Source organism: Panicum virgatum, chromosome 3N, assembly GCF_016808335.1.
Source record: "Panicum virgatum strain AP13 chromosome 3N, P.virgatum_v5, whole genome shotgun sequence".
NCBI lineage: Eukaryota > Viridiplantae > Streptophyta > Magnoliopsida > Poales > Poaceae > Panicum > Panicum virgatum.
The window spans coordinates 10,446,840-10,467,891 of record NC_053147.1 but is presented as its reverse complement, the minus strand read 5'-3'; the positions used below and the strand labels follow the sequence as shown (position 1 = coordinate 10,467,891).

At 52.3% G+C, this 21,052-nt stretch overlaps 2 protein-coding genes and 1 long non-coding RNA gene across 5 annotated transcripts; all 3 read left to right on the top strand.

Moving 5' to 3' along the window:
• Nucleotides 1-8,239: 8,239 nt before the first annotated feature.
• Nucleotides 8,240-16,475, top strand: LOC120667261 (pyrophosphate-energized vacuolar membrane proton pump-like). Of its 2 annotated transcripts, none has more exons than XM_039947349.1 (5): nt 8,240-8,872; nt 9,059-9,309; nt 14,626-15,005; nt 15,120-15,799; nt 16,270-16,475. In XM_039947349.1, exons 1-5 carry the CDS (start codon nt 8,293-8,295, stop codon nt 16,299-16,301), a joined length of 1,923 nt encoding a protein of 640 aa, XP_039803283.1. In that variant the 5' UTR covers nt 8,240-8,292; the 3' UTR covers nt 16,302-16,475. The 2 variants fall into 2 exon arrangements, with proteins under 2 accessions (XP_039803283.1, XP_039803282.1); XM_039947348.1 differs by having other exon boundaries at nt 15,120-16,018; nt 16,087-16,475.
• LOC120667262 lies at nt 11,861-13,662 on the top strand. Its single transcript, XR_005672115.1, has 3 exons — nt 11,861-11,953; nt 13,111-13,446; nt 13,527-13,662. It is a non-coding gene; the product is annotated as an uncharacterized LOC120667262 (long non-coding RNA).
• A 796-nt stretch (nt 16,476-17,271) lies between the features above and the next one.
• On the top strand, nt 17,272-20,690 carry LOC120667259. Of its 2 annotated transcripts, XM_039947347.1 has the most exons (3): nt 17,272-17,396; nt 17,481-18,289; nt 18,396-20,690. In XM_039947347.1, exons 1-3 carry the CDS (start codon nt 17,368-17,370, stop codon nt 20,366-20,368), a joined length of 2,811 nt encoding a protein of 936 aa, XP_039803281.1. In that variant the 5' UTR covers nt 17,272-17,367; the 3' UTR covers nt 20,369-20,690. The 2 variants fall into 2 exon arrangements, with proteins under 2 accessions (XP_039803281.1, XP_039803280.1); XM_039947346.1 differs by having other exon boundaries at nt 17,278-18,289.
• The last annotated feature ends 362 nt before the right edge of the window (nt 20,691-21,052 follow it).

Below are 21,052 nucleotides of genomic sequence, written 5' to 3'. Positions count from 1 at the left end.
AGGACACCGAGGCGGAAGGTGCTCTTGGCATGTTCGGCAACCCGGCCGCCTAGAGCGCGCAGGTGGCTGATCACCGAACTGCCCGAGACTGCACCCTCCCCCTCGAGCTCTTGACACACACTCACGGCGGTCTGCTCCAGTTCAGCAAACTCCATCTGTGCCGCCGTGAGCGCGGTGTGGACCGCTTCCTTCGCCGCGGTCTCGTCCGCCACCTTTTGCCTTAGCTCTGAGCAAAGGAAACCAATGTCAGTTACGAAAGAAAACAAATCGACGAAAAATCGAAGGTACTCACCCGCCATGTTCTTCTGCGCCTCCTCCCTCTGGGTACGAGCGGCCTCTTCGAGCGAGGACAAGGAGGCTTCCTTCTCTCTAAGACCGGCCCCCATGTTCTGGAGGGCCACCTCCTTCCCCTCGAGGGCCTCGCCCTTTTCCCGGAGGGTCCCGGTGAGCGCGACTACGGCCACCTCTTTATGGAGGAGCTCGGCCTTCTGCTGCTTGAGCGTCGTGCTGAGGCGCTGCATCTCAGCGCTCTGCACTTCTGCCTCGCGAGCTCTCTCCTCGAGCACCGTCCGAAGGCGCTGCAGCTCGGCAGTTTGCGCCTCGGCCTCCCGGGCCTTCTGCTCCGCTGCCGCCCTCTGGACGTCTCGCTCACCAGCAACCCGCGCCAGCTCCTCAAACAGCGCCTGCTGACGCGCTCCCAGATCAGCCATTTTTGTGTTGGCGTCGATGTTTTTGATTACCAGCTCGGTGTTGTGTTGTCCGAGCTGGCTCATCTGGGAGTACAGCCGGTTCATCTCGGAGCTCTTTTCGCACGAGATTTGCCTCAGCTGCTGCAAATGGGGAGGGCGTGGGTGAAGACGCGTAAAAGCCAAAACCGAATTCGAGCAATTTCCGCGGGGAAATATTTACCTGGCTGACCTGGTAATCCGCGTTCTGAGGAAGCTGATAAGCGCGGTCGAGGGCCTACAAGATCTCGCGCTCGACACCCATCTGCTTGTTCCAGGCCTCCTCCTCCTCCTGCTCCTTGCGAAGGAACTCCGAGGGACACCGGACGGGACGATCACCCCGAGGTGGCTCCCCTCGGACGCCCCCGCTTCGAGCACGCCCGCGCTGGCCGACGCGAACTCGGCGATGTGTGCGGCGGCGCTCGCCGCAGCAGCGGGTGTAACGAACATGGCACCATTGATGCCATTTCGAGTGATTTTGGTGATCGAATGACAACACAACACTTGGACTAATATGATTGTTAAGATGATCATTCTCAGGCTTTTAGGTTCAAGTGATGACAAAGAGAAAGAGAAGATAGGCGTAGCAAGGCCCGATGGACTGCTTCGATTCAGGAGCACCGGAAGAACCGACGCCAGGGCATCGGAGCATCCGATGGTAGTCGGAAGAACCGACGCCTTGATACTTTGGTGCAGAAGGGAATCGAAGCCAAGTCAGCCTATAGGCACCGGTTGAACCGACGGTCTAAAATAGGGCATTGGTGCAATGGCCGTCCTTTGTACCAGAGACGATGTCAAGTGCCCAGAAGAAGTTTCTTCAGCACCGGTTCAACCGACGGTGCATCGGTGCATACCACCGGTGTAATGACGTCAGCATCCAGGAGAAGATTCTTTCAGCACCGGTTGAACCGGTGAGGCATCGGTGCATTGCATCGGTTCAACCGGTGGTCTCTGCGTCAGCTGTCAGGACTTCAACGGCTACTTCATGTTGTGAGTGACCGGATGAACCGACGCTACCCTGCCAAGAGGCATCGGTTCTTCCGGTGGTAGCAGATTTTCAGCTGACCGTTGGAGCAACGGCTACAAGACTTGGTGGCCTATATGTACGCCTCACCCCGGCCATTTGAAGTGTGCTGGAGTTGCTGAACATCCCAAACACACCCAAGAACATCTCCAACCACCATAGAGCTTCATTGTACATCATATAGGCTTAAGCACACTTGTGAGAGTGCTTAGTGCTTGTTTAGGGATTAGTTCTTGCGAGAGCTCCCTTGAGAGAAGTCTTGCTGCGGCAAGCAACTTGTGATCCGTCGTGTGACCCTCCGTCTTGGTGTGGAGTGGCAACGACACTTTGTGCGGGGGAAGAGGAGGCCCCCTCCTTGGTGGAGAAGCTCCGTAGTGGATTTCGGCCGGGTGACCGAGAGAGACGGTGGCGGTGCACTAGACTCGGTGTCTTGTGTGCACTTGCCTTTGCTTGCCGGCATCGCCTTGGTGGCGTAGTGCAAGACGGTGATCGGAAGAGCCTCGGTGTCCCGTGGACGTAGGCGTTTGTGCCGAACCACGTTACATGACCGTGTCTACTCGGGAGTTTGCATCCCTCTTGCACTTACCTCTTTACTTACCTTATTACGTTTCCGCATTTACTCTTTCTTGTGTGCCTTTACTTTCCTAGTTAGTTTGATTAGGATTGGCTATAGGTTGCAAGTTTTTAGGGGTAAGTAGAGAGTTGCATAGATAAATCTTAGTCATAACTAGCATGTGTAGGACGTGTTAGGTTTATCTTATGCAAGTAGTTTGAGCCCTAGGATAGAAAAGCGATTAGCGACCCTATTCACCCCCTCCTCCTCTAGGGTCGGACACCCCGGTGATCCTTACAGTGGGGTCGATGTCCATCGAATCCCCGTACTCCTCGCTGCTGTCCGGCAGCTCCACCACCGCAGTCACACCCCCTTGCGCCGTTGGCTGAGCCACAACCGCAACGGTACCCTCGTCCAGGGCCTCCGCGGGCCCCGGCGCAGGGGTTCCTTCCACCGCCGGCACCTCTTGCGCCGTACCCTCCTCCGCGACGCCCCCGCCCTCGGCCCTCGAGGGCTCGAAGACGAGGGTCTCCTCCACACGGTCGGCAGGGCGCTCCTGCGCGCCCCCACCATTCTCTCCTTCCGTATCCAGTCGGGCGGCGCTGGCCGCGTCGCCCTGACCGGCCTCAACATCGATGGCCGCCTGGGCAGCGCCACCGACACCGCCCTGGCCGGCCTCTTCGCCGGCGTCGGCCGCCTGAGCAGCCACCCCGGCACCACGCTGGCCGACGTCGCTCTGATCGGCGTCACCCTCCTCCTCCCGGCTTGCTGCGCCACCTGGGCCCCTCGGGCCATGGCCTCCCGTAGCCTAGCGGCCGCCGCCTCGAGATCCACGGTGGGCTGGGGCTGCGGCGCCGTTTGCGGAGTGCTGCGAGCCCCGGTCTTGAGAGCCTTGGCCGGGGCAAGCCGCACTGCATCCTTGGGAACGGCCCCGGGGCTGGAAATCAAGAGACGCGAGTTGAGCAGGATCGAGAAATCCGCCAAATACGTAACAAAAACGAGATCCGAAATACTTACCCATATGGAGCACTCATACTCCGCTTCCTCGTGGCGCTCCTTCGGGCCCGGGGCATTGTGCTGTCTCTCGAAGACTGCCCCGAAGCCGCCCCCCTCGTGTCGGCCCGGTGGCTCGAGGCTGCCGGCACGGACGACTCCTCTCCCGCCGCAGCCTCGTGGCCACGGGTCAGCACTTGGGGCGCAGGCGTCTCCTCGCCGGCCGCCGGCGAGGATGACCCCCGCGCCGCACCCTCGAGGGAGAGATTCGCCGATGACGCCGCTACGGCCCTCGGCTCCTCAGGCGCCACGGTCGCTCCCTCTTCTTCGGCCCACAGGTAGAACGGTGGGGGGCTCGCGCCCTCCCCGTCCCTCCTCGGAGCGTGGTCCTCGGCGTCCGAGGCCTCCTCCTCGTCCTCCTCCGAGGACTCGGGTGTGGCGGACTGTGCCTTCCCCTCCGCTCGAGCGAGCTTGCACGCCTTGTCGTGCCTCGCCTTTCTTTTCCTTTTCCTCTCGGCCTTCATCTCCGCCGCGTCCTTCTGCCTCTTCATCTTCTCCGCATGGAGGCGATTGATCAGGCACTGTTCTGGGACCGGGGGGCCTCGAGGTGCCGCACCTCAACCCCTGTACAACACACCCAAAATGGGGTCAGGAAAGGGGAACTACACGACGCACGACGAGTTCGAAGCCAAAACTTACCAAGGAAATATACCCCGGCTCGGGGCGTATCTTGATCCTCCAAAGATCCGCGGGATCTTGGGGAAACTCCGCCACTGCGTACTTGTATGTGACTTGGACGAACGTCTGCGAGGGGGTCTTGAGGAAGCGCCCGACGAAGACCTGGCCCGCGCGCAGGAGCTGCCTAACCCTAGGCCGAGGCGCCAGGCGGAGGAGAGGCGGAGAGAGAGAGAGCGACAGACGGACAGGCAGAGAACGATCGACAGAGAGAGAGGAAAAAAAGACCGGTAGAAAGAAAAAAAAGGCTGACTTGGGTCTACTGGGCTTTATGGGCTTTGGCGCAAGGGGGAAAATTTTGGCCCAAGCTGCCAGCCCAGCCGCATCCCATGGTCGTCTTCAACCTCCCATGGCCAAAAAATTTAAGGGGGGCCAAAGGAGGACTCCATGGCTTCTCCGGCAGTAGGGGGCTCGAGCCCCGCCCGCCCCACCGGCAGATCCGTCACTGGACCTGGCAAGGGTGGCGCCACTCCCCCAGTCATCGCCGCTTGGAAAGAAGGCGGCCGAGCGAGCGAGCGAGAGAGAGGGGACTTCCGTGCGGTGCGTCAGGAGGCCCACGAGAAGCCCACAAATGCAGCGGGACCTCCTGGTTTTACGGTGTTCGTTTTTCTGTATTTAACCAAGAAAAGTGGTTGTCCTTCTATTATACTATCAATTATTTTTCTTGATATATCAAATGAGACACTTTTTTGGTGTCTTTCTCAAAAAAAAGAAAGAAAGAAAGTGGTTGTCCCCTAGCTCAAAGGCCCCAAAACAGCAGCAACTAGACTAAGCATCCATCCAAGAGAAGATAATTTATGTGCAAGGAAACCCAAAACTTTGTTGTGACACAAAATGAAACATTACGAATCCCGTGTCAGTAGTGATAAGTGAATGTTGGTTATGACTCATCGTAGTATCCTTTTTCTCCAGGCTCGGTGGCTTAGCAAGGTTGTGTTTGTCCCTTTGTGGTGTTGGTGTGGCCTTATAAATCATGTTGGTAACTGAGAGGCACATGAATCATAAGACAACGCCTCCCTACAACAACATGTGGTGGTTCTGTATTCAAGTGAAACAATTTTTGTTTGCTTCGGTCGCTCCCTACTTTAGGAGATTACAAGTAGGTTACATCCAGCTGGCCACCAAGGCGCCAAGGCAGAGATATAATGAGGCTAATTAGAGGTGTTCCGCAGGCCTCCAAGTACAGATAAACTCCTCCAACTTCAACAGTCATCTGATGAATGGAAAAATTACATACTTAAAATAGTCATAAAAAATTTCAAGAACAATTATATTGATTCATTCTTTAGGAAAATTATATTGATTTGTTTTTGTTGTTGCCACCTGTGTGCGTGATGACGCACACGGCCGAACCTGCAAGCGACACGCCTTTCTGTCCTGCTAGGGTACGGTGTGACCGCGTCCGCGAGGCACAATAATATTGATTTGTTAATTAGAATGAAACTTACGAGAAACTCTCCAGTACTTTGAACAGAGCGCTAGGAAGGAAAGTAGCCCATGGAACACCTTTGAACCTGAAGCCCTCCAAAATACAGATAAACTCCTACTTTATGAGTCATCTGATGAATAGAAACATTACATGCTTAAAATAGTCGTAAAAAGTTTCAAGAACAATTATATTGATTTTTTTAGGAAAATTATATTGATTTATTTTTGTTGTTGCCATCGGTGTGCGTGCCGCACACAGCCAAACCCGCAAGCGACATGCCTCTCTGTCATGCGACGCTTTATATGCGCTGGGTATGGTGTGCCTGCGAGGCACAATTATAATGATTTGTTACTTAGACTGTAACTCACGAGAAACTCTCTAGTACTTTTAACAGAGCGCCAAGAAGGAAAGTAGTCCGCAGAACACCTTTGAACCCGACGCCCTCCAAGATACAAATAAAATCCTACTTTAGGAGTCATCTGATGGATAGAAACATTACATGCTTAAAATAGTCGTAAAAATTTCAAAAACAATTATATTGATTCTTTTTTAGGAAAGATATATTGATTTGTTTTTGTTGTTGCCATCGGTGTGCGTGCTGCACACGACCAAACCCGCAAGCGACATGCCTCTCTGCCCTGCTAGGTTTTGTGTGCCAGCCGCGCCAGAGCGCCAGCCACTAGGAAGGAAAGTAGTCCACAAAACACCTTTATATCCGATGCCCTCCAAGGTACAGATAAACTCCAACTTTAGGAGTCATCTGATGGATAGAAACATTACATGGTTAAAATAGTCATAAAAGTTTCAAGAACAATTATATCGATTCAACTTTTTAAGAAAATTATATTGAGTTGTTTTTGTTGTTGCCACCGGTGTGCGTGCCGCACATGGCCAAACCCGCAAGCGACGCGCCTCTCTGTCCTGCGAGGCTTTGTGTGTGCTAGATGAAGCCCTCTAAGATACAGATAAACTCCTCCAACTTTAGGAGTCATCCTATGAATAGGAACATTACATGCTTAAAATAGTCGTAAAAAATTTCAAGAACAATTATATTGATTCATTTTTTAGGAAAATTTTATTGATTTGTTTTTGTTGTTGCCATCGGTGTGCATGCCCCACACGGTCAAACCCACAAGCGACACGCTCTCTATCATGTGAGGCTTTGTGTGCGTTTGGTACGATGTACTCGCGAGGCACAATTATATTGATTTGTTAACTAGACTGCTGGAAGGAAAATAGTCTATGGAACACCTTTGAACCCGAATCCCTCCAAGGTACAGATAAACTCCTCCAACTTTAGGAGTCATCTGATGAATAGAAACATCACATGCTTAAAATAGTGGTAAAAATTTTCAAGAACAATTATATTGATTCGTTATTTAGGAAAATTATATTGATTTGTTTTGTTGTTGCCACCGTTGTGGGTGGCACACACGGCCAAACCCGCAAGCGACACGCCTCTCTATCCTACGAGGCTTTTGCGCTGGGTACGGTGTGCCTGCGAGGCACAGTTATATTGATTTGTTAACTAGAATGTAACTCACGAGAAACTCTCTAGTACTAGAGTGCTAGGAAGGAAAGTAGTCCACGGAACATCTTTGACCCCGAAAAAATGCGAAACGCATACGTAAGGATAGCTACAATGAGCTGTATAATAAAAAGACGCTAAAAGAAAAATAGGTGGGAATTCTGTCGCATCCAATGCTTTTCTCCGAATGCCTACGGTTTTTTTCCCTCATGGTGGCATCCTCGAATGTTATGCATGCCACAATTTTTGTTCACGTACTAAGCACATTTGATTGCAGTATATATATAGAAATTTAAATTGGTGCATAAATCTAAACAACTGTTACATGGCAGTTCATTTTCCCTCAACTTTCGGTGAAAAAGAAAGGATATATTTCCATAACAACCACACAAGAAATGGTGAAAAAAGGTTGTAAATCACATGAGTAGGGAGGTTTTAGTGTCTAAAAGAACTCCTGGTGACATCATCCCATACATCGATCTCACATTCATGCACTGTCTGAACCTACAGTAGGGAATTCTGGGCAGTGTATTTTGCAGGCACTTTAGGCTATCTTTTATTTCCCAGAAAGCATGCGATTGTGACAAAATAAGTTGCATAAGCAACAAAACTGTGAACACACCATGAAAGCTTTTACCTTGCGGTGGCAGGGAAAACCAGTTGTTAGAGCAAGCCTAACAACTACGTCTGCTTGTCGGCGTATCGAGCTCTGGCTCACACGACCTGCCGAGCTCGTGGGTGGCGGACCCCACCAATTTTTGGTGCTCAGCTGTGATGTAAGGATGGGAGTGGAAAAGAGGTCCGCACAGTATATTTCGCCTGCTACAGTGCCGACGTCTCACGAGTCGCTTATTCTCTCCTCTCTCTCTCTCTCATATGTTCTCTCTACTCCCCGTCGGATCTCGCCCGCTCCCAGCCGACTAGTATACTTCTCTTACTGCATCGTCTCCAACAAACAGTCGGTGTGGCTGGCGACTGCCGGTACCCGGCGTGGTCACTGGTCACACAAAACGTGACTTCTTTTCTCACTGAAACCATTGGATATGTGGGATATTACATACACCTTCCGAGTATCTTCTCAGAGGACTAATTTGTGATAAGCTTTGAACCAAGGGGTGCTAATTTGTGATAAGCTTTGAACCAAGGGGTGCAGTCACAAGTTGTCACCCCACCGCATCCGACCTTCCGTTCCTTGTTTTAAACCCGGGCTTGGCCGTCGCTGCTCCATACAGCATCTTCCCAAGCACTCCATCCATCGGAGCTCAAAGGAAGAGCAAAAACTTGTGAGCTTGAGGGCGTACAGCCATGGCTGTGCTCGGCACCGTGGCTGTCGAGGTGTTCATCCTGGTGGCGGCGTTGATTGGCATCGCGTTCGCAGTGCTCCAGTGGTATGTGGTTGCAAGGGTGGCCGTGATTTCTGACGCCGGCGGGGGCGCCGGAGGCAAGGGCAGGGGAGGAGGAAGCGGCGACGTGCTGGAGGAAGACGAGGAGGAGGAGTACGGCGTGGACCGCCTGGCCGTGGAGGCCCGGTGCGCCGAGATCCAGCAGGCCATCTCCATCGGCGCCATGTCGTTCCTCCTCACGGAGTACAAGTACCTCGCCGTGTTCATGGCGGCGTTCGCAGCGGTGATCTTCCTGTTCCTGGGCTCGGCACGGCGGTTCAGCGCGCGGCCGGAGCCGTGCGCGTACGACCCGGCGCGAGGGTGCCGGCCGGCGCTGGCGAACGCGGCGTTCAGCGCGGTGGCGTTCCTGCTGGGCGCGCTCACCTCTGTGCTGTCCGGGTACCTAGGCATGCGCGTGGCGACATTCGCCAACGCGCGCACGGCGCTCGAGGCCCACCGCGGCATCGACCGCGCCTTCGCCATCGCGTTTCGGTCCGGCGCTGCCATGGGATTCAGTGGCGGACCCAGAACTTGAACCTAAGGTATGCCTAGCATAGAGATTTGAAGCAGGACTGCAAAGCAGTAGTATGGGAGCTGTCTATTAGCCGTTGATATCTAACTAGTAAACAAAAGAATGCAAAAAATCTAGGTAGTCCTAGGACTATTCAAAAACTGCCTGGGTCCGCCACTGATGGGATTCCTCCTCGCCTCCAGCGCGCTGCTCGTGCTCTACGCCGCCATCAACCTCTTCGGGCTCTACTACGGCGACGACTGGGGCGGGCTCTACGAGTCCATCACCGACTACGGGCTCGGCGGCTCCTCCGTCGCGCTCTTCGGCCGCGTGGGCGGCGGCATCTACACCAAGGCCGCTGACGTCGGCGCCGACCTCGTTGGCAAGGTCGAGCGCAACATCCCCGAGGACGACCCTCGCAACCCTGCGGTACGCATGTCACTGTCACGCTCTCCGCATGCGAGATCCAAGTTGATGCCCCACACGCATCTCAAAGCACTTCCATCGCCATTTTCTCTTGTTTTTCTAGTAGAGATTGGAAAGAAGATATAGTGCATACACACCATGCTACACACTGAAACGCACACCTTAGACTGACTTCAACAAAGAAGGCATAAGCATTTTTGCCTCTCCGCTCGTCACTGTTCATACGAGGGAACTCCCCCAACAAAGGAGGCAAATACGGAAGGCAGATTGCCTTCGAGGAGAGAGACGATGCAATCTCTCTCAAACGCATCCGCAGGGGAGGGAGAGGGAGGGGCCAAGGAGGCCGGCCGGGGGAGGAGGGAGCTCCGAGCGCAGGGAGGAGGGACGAGGCCACCCGCGAGGAGGTCCCGCTGGCCGCCGCGAGGAGGGCGGGCTGGGGAGCAGAGGCCGGCGATGGCGGCGATCGATCTGCGCCCCGCTCGCACAGGTTTGCTGCGCCTTCTCCCGATGTGGAGCTGCTCCGCGCCGCCGTCGGTCGCTGCCTTCGGCGCCTTCTCCCGCCGCGGAGCTGGCCCGTCCCGAGCAGAGGAAAAGGAGCAAGGGGAGGGAGGACCAGAGGACAGTGATGGACGGAGAGGTTGATTTTTTGCGTGCGCTGTTGGAGATTAGTTTTTTTTTTTTTGCAACGGCGATGCAAACCCTGTGCGTGAGGCAAAACCACGGATGCCTCTCTCATTTTGCATTGGCTTGTTGAAGTCAGTCTTATAGTTACTTAAAATGCCAGGGGTGTGATATGGACAGCTCCAATAGAAACGTACCCATAAAATCGCGGAGCCTTGACAAATCTATGGCCTCACTAGTAGCTGGCATTCACTATTAAATAGTTACTTAAAATGCTCGGGGTGTGATATGGACAGGTCCAATAGAAACGTACCCATAAAATTGCGGAGCTCCAACAAATCTATGACCTCGGTGGTAACTGGCATTCGGTGTGTACTTGACATATGTGTACTTGATATATATATCTCAAAGTACTTGCATGGAGAACCGAGTTGGAGCTCGGTTGGCTTTCCCCAGTTGGGGGGATAGAGTGGCCCACCCGCGTTAGAGCGCTGGCAGATACGGGTGTCTCACCTTCTCTCGTAAATGAAAAAAGTCTGCAAGGCAAAAGTATAATTGGCGTAAGCACGTGACAAATGCACATAATCGATATGGTATTGTAGTAGTGTATAGCGCATACACACCATACCATACACAACCGAGTGCACACTATTGAATATCTACTTAAAATACTATTGAATATCTACTTAAAATCCAAAAAGATATGAAACATACTCTAAAATTGCGGAAGCTCCGATAAATCTATGGCCTCTCTAACTAACAGTTGGTGTTTGTCCATGGTTTTACACATATTGCATGTGAATGTGGTGGTCCATAATGTGAACACCACTCCACATGTAAGATTCAAATCGAGAGTGTGTCGAACACTCGAACTAAGTAACATAGTTAGAATTATGAGGTCGGTCATGATAGGATCTAATAAATGGAAATAATTTGGAGGTTCATTGGAATCCTAAGAGGGGAGTCAGGTTGTCTTTCCGATACACTTGACTGGTAACGCCCTCTCTCTCAGCGAGGTGCGTTACCTAGGATTCGAACACCGGCCCTCCTTTCGTGGAGGTTGGCATCTAAGGCCCCGTTCGGATTGCTGGAGAACTGACTGGCTGAGATGGAATCTACTGTAGCAGCGGGAAATCACTGTAGAAGTTGGAGAAGGGCCCACTGGCCGGCTGGACGGAGTACCCTTTGCTGGCTGGACAGAGTGCCCTTTGCTTATTCCAGCCAAACGGCTGGTGCTGCGCTGATGAGCCCAGCCCAGCCATCCGAACGGCACCTAAGCCAGTCGGGCTACCGTCGTCCCTCCCCGTAAAATGGAAATAATGATTGTTTTTCTTGAAAGAAAGACAAGAGCTTTCCGTGTGTTTGGTTCCAGGGCCGAACTGGGTCGGGACAGGTTCGACCCAGTTGGACCCATGTTTGTTTAGGGGGTTCATATGGGTCTAGTTCAACCTGGAGGGGAATATACCCACTAGATGCGGGTCAGGGTGATTCCTTCAAAACCAACGGACCACTCCGATCCACTTCCCTCCCGCGCCGTCACGTGCGTCGCGCGTGAGCCGTCGGTCACCCCCCAATCCTTATCCTCACCCTCACCCTCACCCTCACCCTCCCACGCACACCCCCGCCGGATCTCGCGAGTCGCGATGCCCCTCTCTGGCGGGCGGCGGCGGCGCCCCTCCTCCGTGGCGGCGAAGCTCCGCCTCCCTGCTGGTCCATCCCCGCTCCCTCCCCTCCCAGGTATTGCGCCATGACCCCGGCGCCCTCCCCTTCTCATTTTTCCTGGCTGCGCCTCCCCCTTCCCTCCTAGCTCGCGTGCTAAACCGTGCCGCCCCTGTTCTTCCCTGCAGGCGCCATCCCTCCCCGTCTCCCCTGCCCGCGCCGGCCCGGCGGACCCGTCCCCTCCCCACCCTCGCCGCGGCGACCTAGTTGCACCGGCCCTCATCATCGTCACCGCATCTCCAGCAAGCCGGCCTTCTCCTCCACCACCGGGCATCACTGAGCCGCGCCATCCTTCTTCCGCCCCAAGGTAAGCAAATCCAAACTGATTTGCTGATTCTCGTGTGTGGTGCTTGCTAGATTTGGAATTAATTTTGCTACAACAATGGGTATACATGTATATGTTGCTAGATTTGGAACTATGCCATGCCTATATTATTGTTGTTGTCATTGTTATGTTGTAGATGGATAAGAAGACCAAGGCTGTAATTTGCGATGCTGCTGCACACATGTTGTTATCAATGGTGGTCGTGATTATTCAATCTAGAAAACGTAAACGGGGTGAAAGGACTGCTGTTATTACCTATGGGCCTATGGAGGAAAGGGATAGGATGAGAATAGAATACCTAAACAATAAAATTTGGAGGGATGACACAGTTTGTGTGAACATGTTAAGACTTAATAGAGACAAGTTCTTTCGGTTGTGCAGTCTTTTTAGAGATCGTGGTTTGCTTAAAGATACCATTCATGTGTGTGTTGAGCAACAAGTGGGCATGTTTCTAAATACAGTGGGACACAACCTTAAGAATAGGTTAGTTGGAACTAATTTTGATAGATCGGGAGAAACGGTTAGCCGTTATTTCAACAAAGTACTCCATGCTATTGGTCAGTTACGGGGGGAATTAATTAAACCCCCATCCTTGGACACTCCAAGCAAAATTGCAGGGAACTACAGATGGGATCCATACTTTAAGGTGTGAGCCTTATTGCTGTTTTGTTTTCAGATTCATACTAATCTGACCTCAGCAATGTCCCTAATCTTTTCTTAATTTATTTGAAAAAAAATAGGATTGTATTGGAGCAATTGATGGTACACATGTAAGAGCATCTGTTCCTAAGGATATTGAGAATTCATTTCGTGGTAGGAAGTCTCATGCCACACAAAATGTTATGTTAGCTGTAGATTTTGATCTACGGTTCACTTATGTCTTGGCTGGTTGGGAGGGGGCAGCACACGATGCTCTAGTTTTACGAGATGCTTTAGAACGTGAGAATGGTCTTCGTGTTCTACAAGGTAATAGAGTAGCAGGCTCTGAACTTGTGCATACAAATTTGTCACGTTTATAGAAATTTGACCAACTTGTCCATCAAGTTCATGTGTATAATAGGGCGCTGCAACTAAAATTAAGTATGCAGCTGGACATATAGTTTGCTGATTTTATTTTTAATTATGTGTTTGTATGACAGGCAATGGATGCAGCTGAAGGACTTGGGGGAACTAGCGGGCCTGCCATATGGACTTCAACAATGTCCGCTTTCATACTCACTCACCTCTGTAATTTGGTGGCTACTGGCTCGAAGACATCGAAGGGCTTTAAGAAGGTCCATCTCAATGCTTGTGCTAGGGCTATCAATGAGAAGTTCAACACTATGCGCACGGGTGAGCAAGTCAAGAACCATTTGAAAACATGGCAGAAAAGGTTTGCAAAGATAGCTAGACTTAAGAAGTTGAGTGCTGCACTATTTGATGAAGATAATTGCATGATTACTCTTGACGCTGAGCACTACAATAACCATATTCAGGTAATCTATACTTCATTTTACCATCATTAGGCTCATGCTGAATTTTCAGATTTTGTTGACTAATATGTAGTACATTCTAGGATCATAAGGCTGATGCTGAGTTCTTTAACAAGCCCCTCCTGCACTATAGAGAGATGGAAACAATATTTGGAAATAGCATGGCCACATGAAACTTTGCAAAGGACTCAAGTGCGCCTCTAGGAAGAGACGATAATGATGCTGACAGCTAAGAGGCGGAGGATACTGGATATGATGCAAGTGAAGGTACTACTCAAGGGGCAACATCTACTGCTAGCAGACCCAGCAAGAGAGCAAAGTTAGCTGAAATCGAAGAGGAGGGGCTGATTGGTTCTGTCAAAAGTGTAGGTAAAGACCTTGCAAATGCTATACAAATGGTTGCTCATCCGGATGACCTGCCACCAGACCTATTTCCAATGTTGCAGAGCATGCCTGGTTTCAATTCAGCCCACATATCTTATTACTTCCATTATTTGGTTGCGAACCCTAGCATTGGTAGAGCTTTCTACGCCCTGCCATGGGAGAACAAGTTAGATTGGGTTTCAATGTACGTCGCTGAGAAGTTTCCTGGACAGTAATGGCGATTTGGATGAGACACATGTTTCTTTTGTTGGACTTTGTACCCTATGATGTGTAAGCCTTGACCTTATATCTTGTAAGGCTTGAACTTGACGTATTGCCTTGAACTTTATATACTTAAGTAAGGCTTGAACTTGCTATATCCTATATTAGTTGTGGCAGCTTTGTAATATGATTTAAGGAAGGTTTGCACCGTGAACTAGCTATATTATTATGACGTATGGTACTGCAATTTCATTACTACTATTTGAATCCTGTTGTGTCTTATGGTTTCAACTATAGTAAACTCGCCAAGAAGGTGACCATATTCCCTGATCAACCCTCATCCCTCCATCCAAACAAGAGATGGAGTCACTCCAACCCACTTTGTCCTTGCAACCAAACAAAAAACTAGGTCCGACCCAACCCAGTAACCAAACATGAAACTGGGTCTGACCCAACCCTGAAATCAGGGATGGACCCAACCCATCTCCAAACCAAACACATGGTTTGTTATAGATGAGAGATAAAAAATGATAAGCACCTACTCCATGGTGTTCATGTGTTCTTGCACCCGTGCCGATCATGTCATGTGTGATGCAGGTGATCGCCGACAACGTGGGAGACAACGTCGGCGACATCGCCGGCATGGGGTCGGACCTGTTCGGGTCGTACGCGGAGTTGTTGTGCGCGGCGCTGTTCGTGGCGTCCATCTCGTCGTTCGGCACCGAGCACAACTTCGCGGCGATGATGTACCCGCTGCTCGTCAGCGCCGTGGGCCTTCTGGTGTGCGCGGTCACCACGCTCGTCGCCACCGACGTCTCCACGGTCGAGTGCACCGACGAGATCGGGCCGATACTCAAGCGGCAGATCCTCATCTCCACTGTGCTCATGACCGGCGGCGTCGCCGCCGTGACCTTCCTCGCCCTGCCAGCCCGGTTCACCCTCTTCGACTTCGGCAACGACAAGCACGTCAAGAACTGGTACGTGTCGATCGAACTCACACTGTGTACATAGTATTGCCGGCGTTGGCTCTTAGAAATTTGAAGATGTTTTGTAAATTCAAAGGTCTAATCGAATTTTGCAAATGGATGCAGGCACCTGTTCATCTGCGTGTCGGCCGGCCTGTGGGCTGGCCTTGTCATCGGCTACGTGACCGAGTACTTCACCAGCAACGCCTACGGGCCGGTGCGGGCGGTGGCGCGGTCGTGCCGGACGGGCGCGGCGACGAACGTCATCTTCGGGCTGGCAGTGGGGTACAAGTCGGTGATCGTGTCCATCCTGGCGATCGCGGCGGCCATCTACGCCGGCTTCCGGCTGGCGGCCATGTACGGCATCGCGCTGGCGGCGCTCGGGATGCTGAGCACCATCGCGACGGGGCTCGCCATCGACGCCTACGGGCCCATCAGCGACAACGCCGGCGGCATCGCGGAGATGGCCGGCATGCCGCGCCGCGTCCGCGACCGGACCGACGCGCTGGACGCCGCGGGGAACACGACGGCGGCCATCGGCAAGGGGTTCGCGATCGGGTCCGCCGCGCTGGTGTCGCTGGCGCTGTTCGGCGCGTACGAGAGCCGCGCGGGGATCGCGGCGGTGGACGTGCTGAGCCCGCGCGTGTTCGTGGGCCTCCTCGCCGGCGCCATGCTGCCCTACTGGTTCTCGGCGATGACGATGCGGAGCGTGGGCAGCGCCGCGCTGCGGATGGTGGAGGAGGTGCGGCGGCAGTTCGACGCGATCCCGGGCCTCGCCGAGGGCCTCGCCACGCCGGACTACGCCACCTGCGTCAGGATCTCCACCGACGCCTCGCTCCGCAAGATGATGGCGCCCGGCGCGCTCGTCATGCTCAGCCCGCTCGTCGCCGGCACGCTCTTCGGGGTGGAGACGCTCGCGGGGCTCCTCGCCGGCGCGCTCGTCTCCGGCGTCCAGGTGGCCATCTCCGCCTCCAACAGCGGCGGCGCGTGGGACAACGCCAAGAAGTACATCGAGGTACTGTACTGTACCCTACCCCCTCTCGATCGCAGCATTATTGATGCAGCGTCGGCATTGGAGTAGTGATCAAATCAGCGGGGTGCAATGGGGCATCGGAGGAGGCTCGGTCGCTGGGGCCCAAGGGGTCGGAGGCGCACAAGGCGGCGGTGATCGGCGACACCATCGGCGACCCGCTCAAGGACACCTCGGGCCCGTCCCTCAACATCCTCATCAAGCTCATGGCCGTGGAGTCGCTCGTCTTCGCGCCCTTCTTCGCCGCGCACGGCGGCATCATCTTCAACCGCCTCTGATCTGATCAGTCAGAGATCAGACTCGGACAACGCCGCTGTCTTTGGACGGCGAAGCCGCGGCTAGCTTGGCCTTGAATTGCGGTGGTCGATGGCAATAATAAAGAATCTTGGTGTAGCTTGCAACCTTGCATGTACCAAGCGAAGTGAATGGCGTTGGTGCCTAGTTCCAGACTACCACCAGACTTGCAAACTTGTTTATGTGATCCTGCATATATGCTGGTATGCCGCGGTGTGTGCGAATGCTTGTCTGCTGGAGCCTTGCAGCACAAAGGGTGCTGCAATTGAAGCTCATACCCACACGCGCGTGTTGACAATTGACAGGCAAATTGAAGGAGGTCAATTAATGAATGTCAAGACGAAGATTTTCAACCGATAAAACTGGGTGAAATCTGAACCTGAAGAAGTAGAGATTGGACAACATGCTCATCAGCGCCGTGAAATCGCAGACGATTAGCCTCGCGTTCGTAGCTGCACATGCGCATGCTAGAGCAAGTATTATAAAGCCAGATCAGCTATCAAATAGGCAGAACACGTCATCATGGTCTGATGTGGAAGAGAGAGGAAGTAGGGGAGAGAGAAAAGCGGGCGATTGGTGAGTCGCCGGCGCAACACGGGCGGATATGATGTGGCGCAGCGCTCCTTGGTTCCCACTGGTGGCATGTTGTCGTCCTAGCTTCTCCCAGCATTAAATCACGATCAAGCTGTTTTCCCAACAGATGAGCTGGCGTTTCTTAGCGCCTGCGATGCGCCTGCTGCCACCGAAACTATTAACCTTGCTCTTAATGTGGAAGAAGAGTTGCGGACCATGGACGTCATGCCCAGCTGGTGCCAGCACCAGCGCATGGCAGGCGGCCTGGAAAAGGGGCGCGCGTCTGGTGTTCGGTGTGTGGTGGCGCTACGACAGGACCGGCTCTATAATTTTAAGTAATCCTGCACATGCATGATAAGTAGTATTGGGGGGGGGGGGGGGGTTGAAGCTGCTGTACGTCACCTGTGTCTCTCACTCACTCACTGCTGACTGCTTGGCCTTGGCGTCGGCGTGTGTTCGTGCGAGAGATCGAGCGAGATGGGTAGTGTCACGGCTGCCGTGCACTGGTGGGAGGAGTCGCAGATGCGTGTGCTCGTCCTCGGCAGCCTGCTCGTCCAATTCCTTCTCTTAATCTTCTCATTTTTGCGTAGGATGGCCATTCCTAGGTGGATCAGATTCATCATGTGGCTGGCATACCTCGCCAGCGATGCCGTGGCGATATACGCCCTCGCCACGCTCTTCAACCGCCACAAGAATCAAGATCCTGGAGGAAGCAGGATGTTGGAGGTGGTCTGGGCGCCCGTCCTCCTGATACACCTAGGCGGACATGACGGCATCACCGCCTACAACATCGAAGACAACGAGCTGTGGAGCCGGCACCTGCTCACTGCGGTGTCTCAGGTCACGGTGGCCATCTACGTGTTCTGCAAATCATGGCGAGGCGGCGACAAGAGGCTGTTGCAGGCAGCGATCGTGCTGTTCGTCCCTGGCGTTCTCAAATGTTTCGCCAAGCCATGGGCTCTCAAGAGGGCGAGCATTAATAGCCTCGTCAGCTTAGCTGCTGCTGAGAGGACGGCAAAACGAGATGAAGGTCAGATGGATCCGCTCGAGGAGTACGTGAAACAAGCAAAGGCTTTTGTCAGAGAACAAAAGGAGGATGAAGGTCAGATGCAGCAAGAAGCAAGAAAGGCTTCGGTTCAGGAAGGCGATCATTCTCCATCACAAGGCAGCTGGATTACTAATCTGACCCGACATCTGACCCGATGCCTTCACAGAATAAGACAAAAGATCAGAGAACAAAGGGAGTATGAAGGTCGGATGCAGCAAGAAGCAAGGGTTTTTGTTCAGGAAGGTGATCATTCTCCATCACAAGGCAGCTGGATTACTAATCTGACCCGACACCTTCAAACAATAAGACAAAGGATCAGAGAACGACAAAGGAGAAGAGATGCGCTGCACGGTAAGACCTACAAGCTATTTGTAGACCTTTCATCTCCGTATGTATTCTCGTCAGCTCAGTATGTTAGTATCCTTAAATATTTTCAAAAACTTTGCTGGACGGACAGCAATGCAAACTGAATGTGACGTGGATCTGCTCGAGGAGTACGTGAAAGAAGCAAGGGCTCCTGTGGAGGACGGTGATCACCCTCCATATCAGCAGCAAGGCGCCGATATTACCTTCTTCCAAGTACGTCGAAATATAATGGCAAGAGAAATGATACTGCACGGTGAGGCCTATAAGCTATTTGTAGATCTTTCATCTCCGTACCCTCGTCGGCTTAGTATCCTCAAATATTTCTGGGTGCTTAGCCAAGAGAGAGCAGAGCAAGCACATCGCTCCCTGCGAAAAGGGATCGCTAGCGCGTTCCTCCTCCTTTACACCAAGCTAAAGACTGCAGGCATTCCAACGGGAGGTGAAATTGAGAATGAGATGGGAAAAGGTAGTGACCAAGTGAAATTCCTGTGTCGCCAATTGATATCATTGTCACGTTTGTTTCTGCCGTGGGCAGCCATCGGTCTCTTCCACAACAGTCACAGAGAAGCTTATAATGATATTGATGTTAAGATCACATATGCCATATTCTGTTGTACTGCTCTGCTAGAAAATTATTCCATGCTTCCAATTGCGTGGGTGTTTCAATATACTAAATCACCCATGAGCATAGCTACTTTGCCCGCTAGAAAATTTTGTAGCAGTTGGGTGTTCCAACTGCTAGAAAATTATTCTGTCGCCGGCCTCTTCGACAGTGGCCAGTGGCCAGATATGGTCACCCAATATAGCCTCGTAGGATACTTTGCCCGCAACAGAGAGCATAGCTGGATGATGCGGATTGTAAGTTTGTTTGGATGCAAGGATTTCCTCGACCAATGCTGGTGCATAAGGCCCTGCTTCTCATCCAGGAGAATTACAGAGTTGGTTCTTCAATATCTGAAAGATGGATGGAACCAGAAAATACAAGACGCTGCCAGCTACCACAGTTTCAACTGCAACAGGGGCCACTGGGCGCTGGAGCGCAATCAAGACCTGGACTGGAGCATAAAGGGGCCATTCGACGAGAGTGTCCTCATCTGGCACATCGCCACAGATTTCTGCTTCTTCTTGAGCCCGTTTTCAGATCATAGATGTTCCTTTGCTAAGATCCCGTCAATATCATCGAACTCAAAGTCGAAAGGGGATACCCCTCCAGCTGAGGAGGCTAGGTCTAAATGTGGAGAATTGACCGCCTGCAAAGCCGTCCTATGCAGACAGATATCCAACTACATGATGTACCTACTGTTTGTTAATCCTGAGATGCTATTGCCTGGCACTAGGCGGAATCTCTTCACAACTGCCTACAAGGAGCTCAAGGATATCCTCGACGACGACAAGCCGAGTCTGTTCGCAACTGCCTATAAAGAGCTCAAGGATATCCTCAAGGACAACAACCAGAATATGCACAGAAGAGTCACAACCGCCATTAAAGAGCTCAATGATATACTCAGGGACAGCAAGCGGAACCCACTAAGCTGGAGTCAGTGGAAGCCTGCATCAGTGAAACAGGAAGTGCTTATGCAGAGAGTAATCAATACCATGCTGGACAATTCAGAGAAAGCATCTGAAGAGGAGTCAAAAAGAAGTTCTGAAGAAAAACCAGAAGGAGGTTCTAAAGGAAGTTTCATCGACGACGCCTGGGCTCTTGCCCAAGGGTTATTGGCCTTGGGTGACGACGACAAGATGTGGGAAGTGATCCAGGGCGTCTGGTTGGAGATGCTCTGCTTCTCCGCCAGCAGATGCAGAGGCTACCTGCACGCCAAGGCTTTGGGCTCAGGCGGGGAGTTCCTCACCTATGTCTGGCTCCTAATGTCATACATGGGGATGGAGACCTTCACGGAGAGGCTGCAGAGGGAGGAGCTTCCACCGGCTTCTGACGCCCGCCATGGCATGCCTTCGCCCACTTCCGAGATCCACACTCGTGCTCGTGCGGCTCCATCAACCTCCCAGGTCCATCACACCAGCGCATCTCCATCCACGGATGAGATTTGCATCGATATGTCTTAGCAGGTAGCACTCGTGGAGGCTATTTCAACTGTTCGTAGTTCTTTTGTTCAGCTGCTTTCCCATACAAGACTGTTTACTGATTGTTGTGGACGCTTGCTTGTTGGCATGCTTCTCCCTAGTTCTATTGTTCTTGCTGCTCATCACAGTAAAAGCTATTATATGTAATGGTGTAATCTGTTTCTTGTTACAATGCCTTCCAGAGTTCCATCCGTGTAGTGTAATGCTGCTATTTTTTACTCTCCTTTTTCCGGATTCAGTGTAATGTTGAACTTCGAATTGTTGATTGCCTAAGGGCCAATTTCAGTACTGGCTGTTTTGTTTACACTAGTTGCGGACCATGGACGTCGGCACCAGCTGTTAAATGACAATCAAACTGTTTTCCCGGCATTAAATGACAATCAAGCTGTTCTAACTTCTCCTAGCATTAAATGACAATCAAGCTGTTTTCCTGGCAGATGAGCTGGCGTTTTGCCTGCTGCCACCGAAACTATTAACCTTGCTCTTGCAGACCATGGACGTCATGCCCAGCTGGTGCCAGCACCAGCGCATGGCAGGCGGCCTGGAAAAGGGGCGCGCGTCTGGTGTTCGGTGTGTGCTGGCGACCGGCTCTATAATTTTAAGTTTTTGAGCAAACAAGAAGATAATCCATTGGACTAATTTTGGTATTTTATATAGTACAAATAA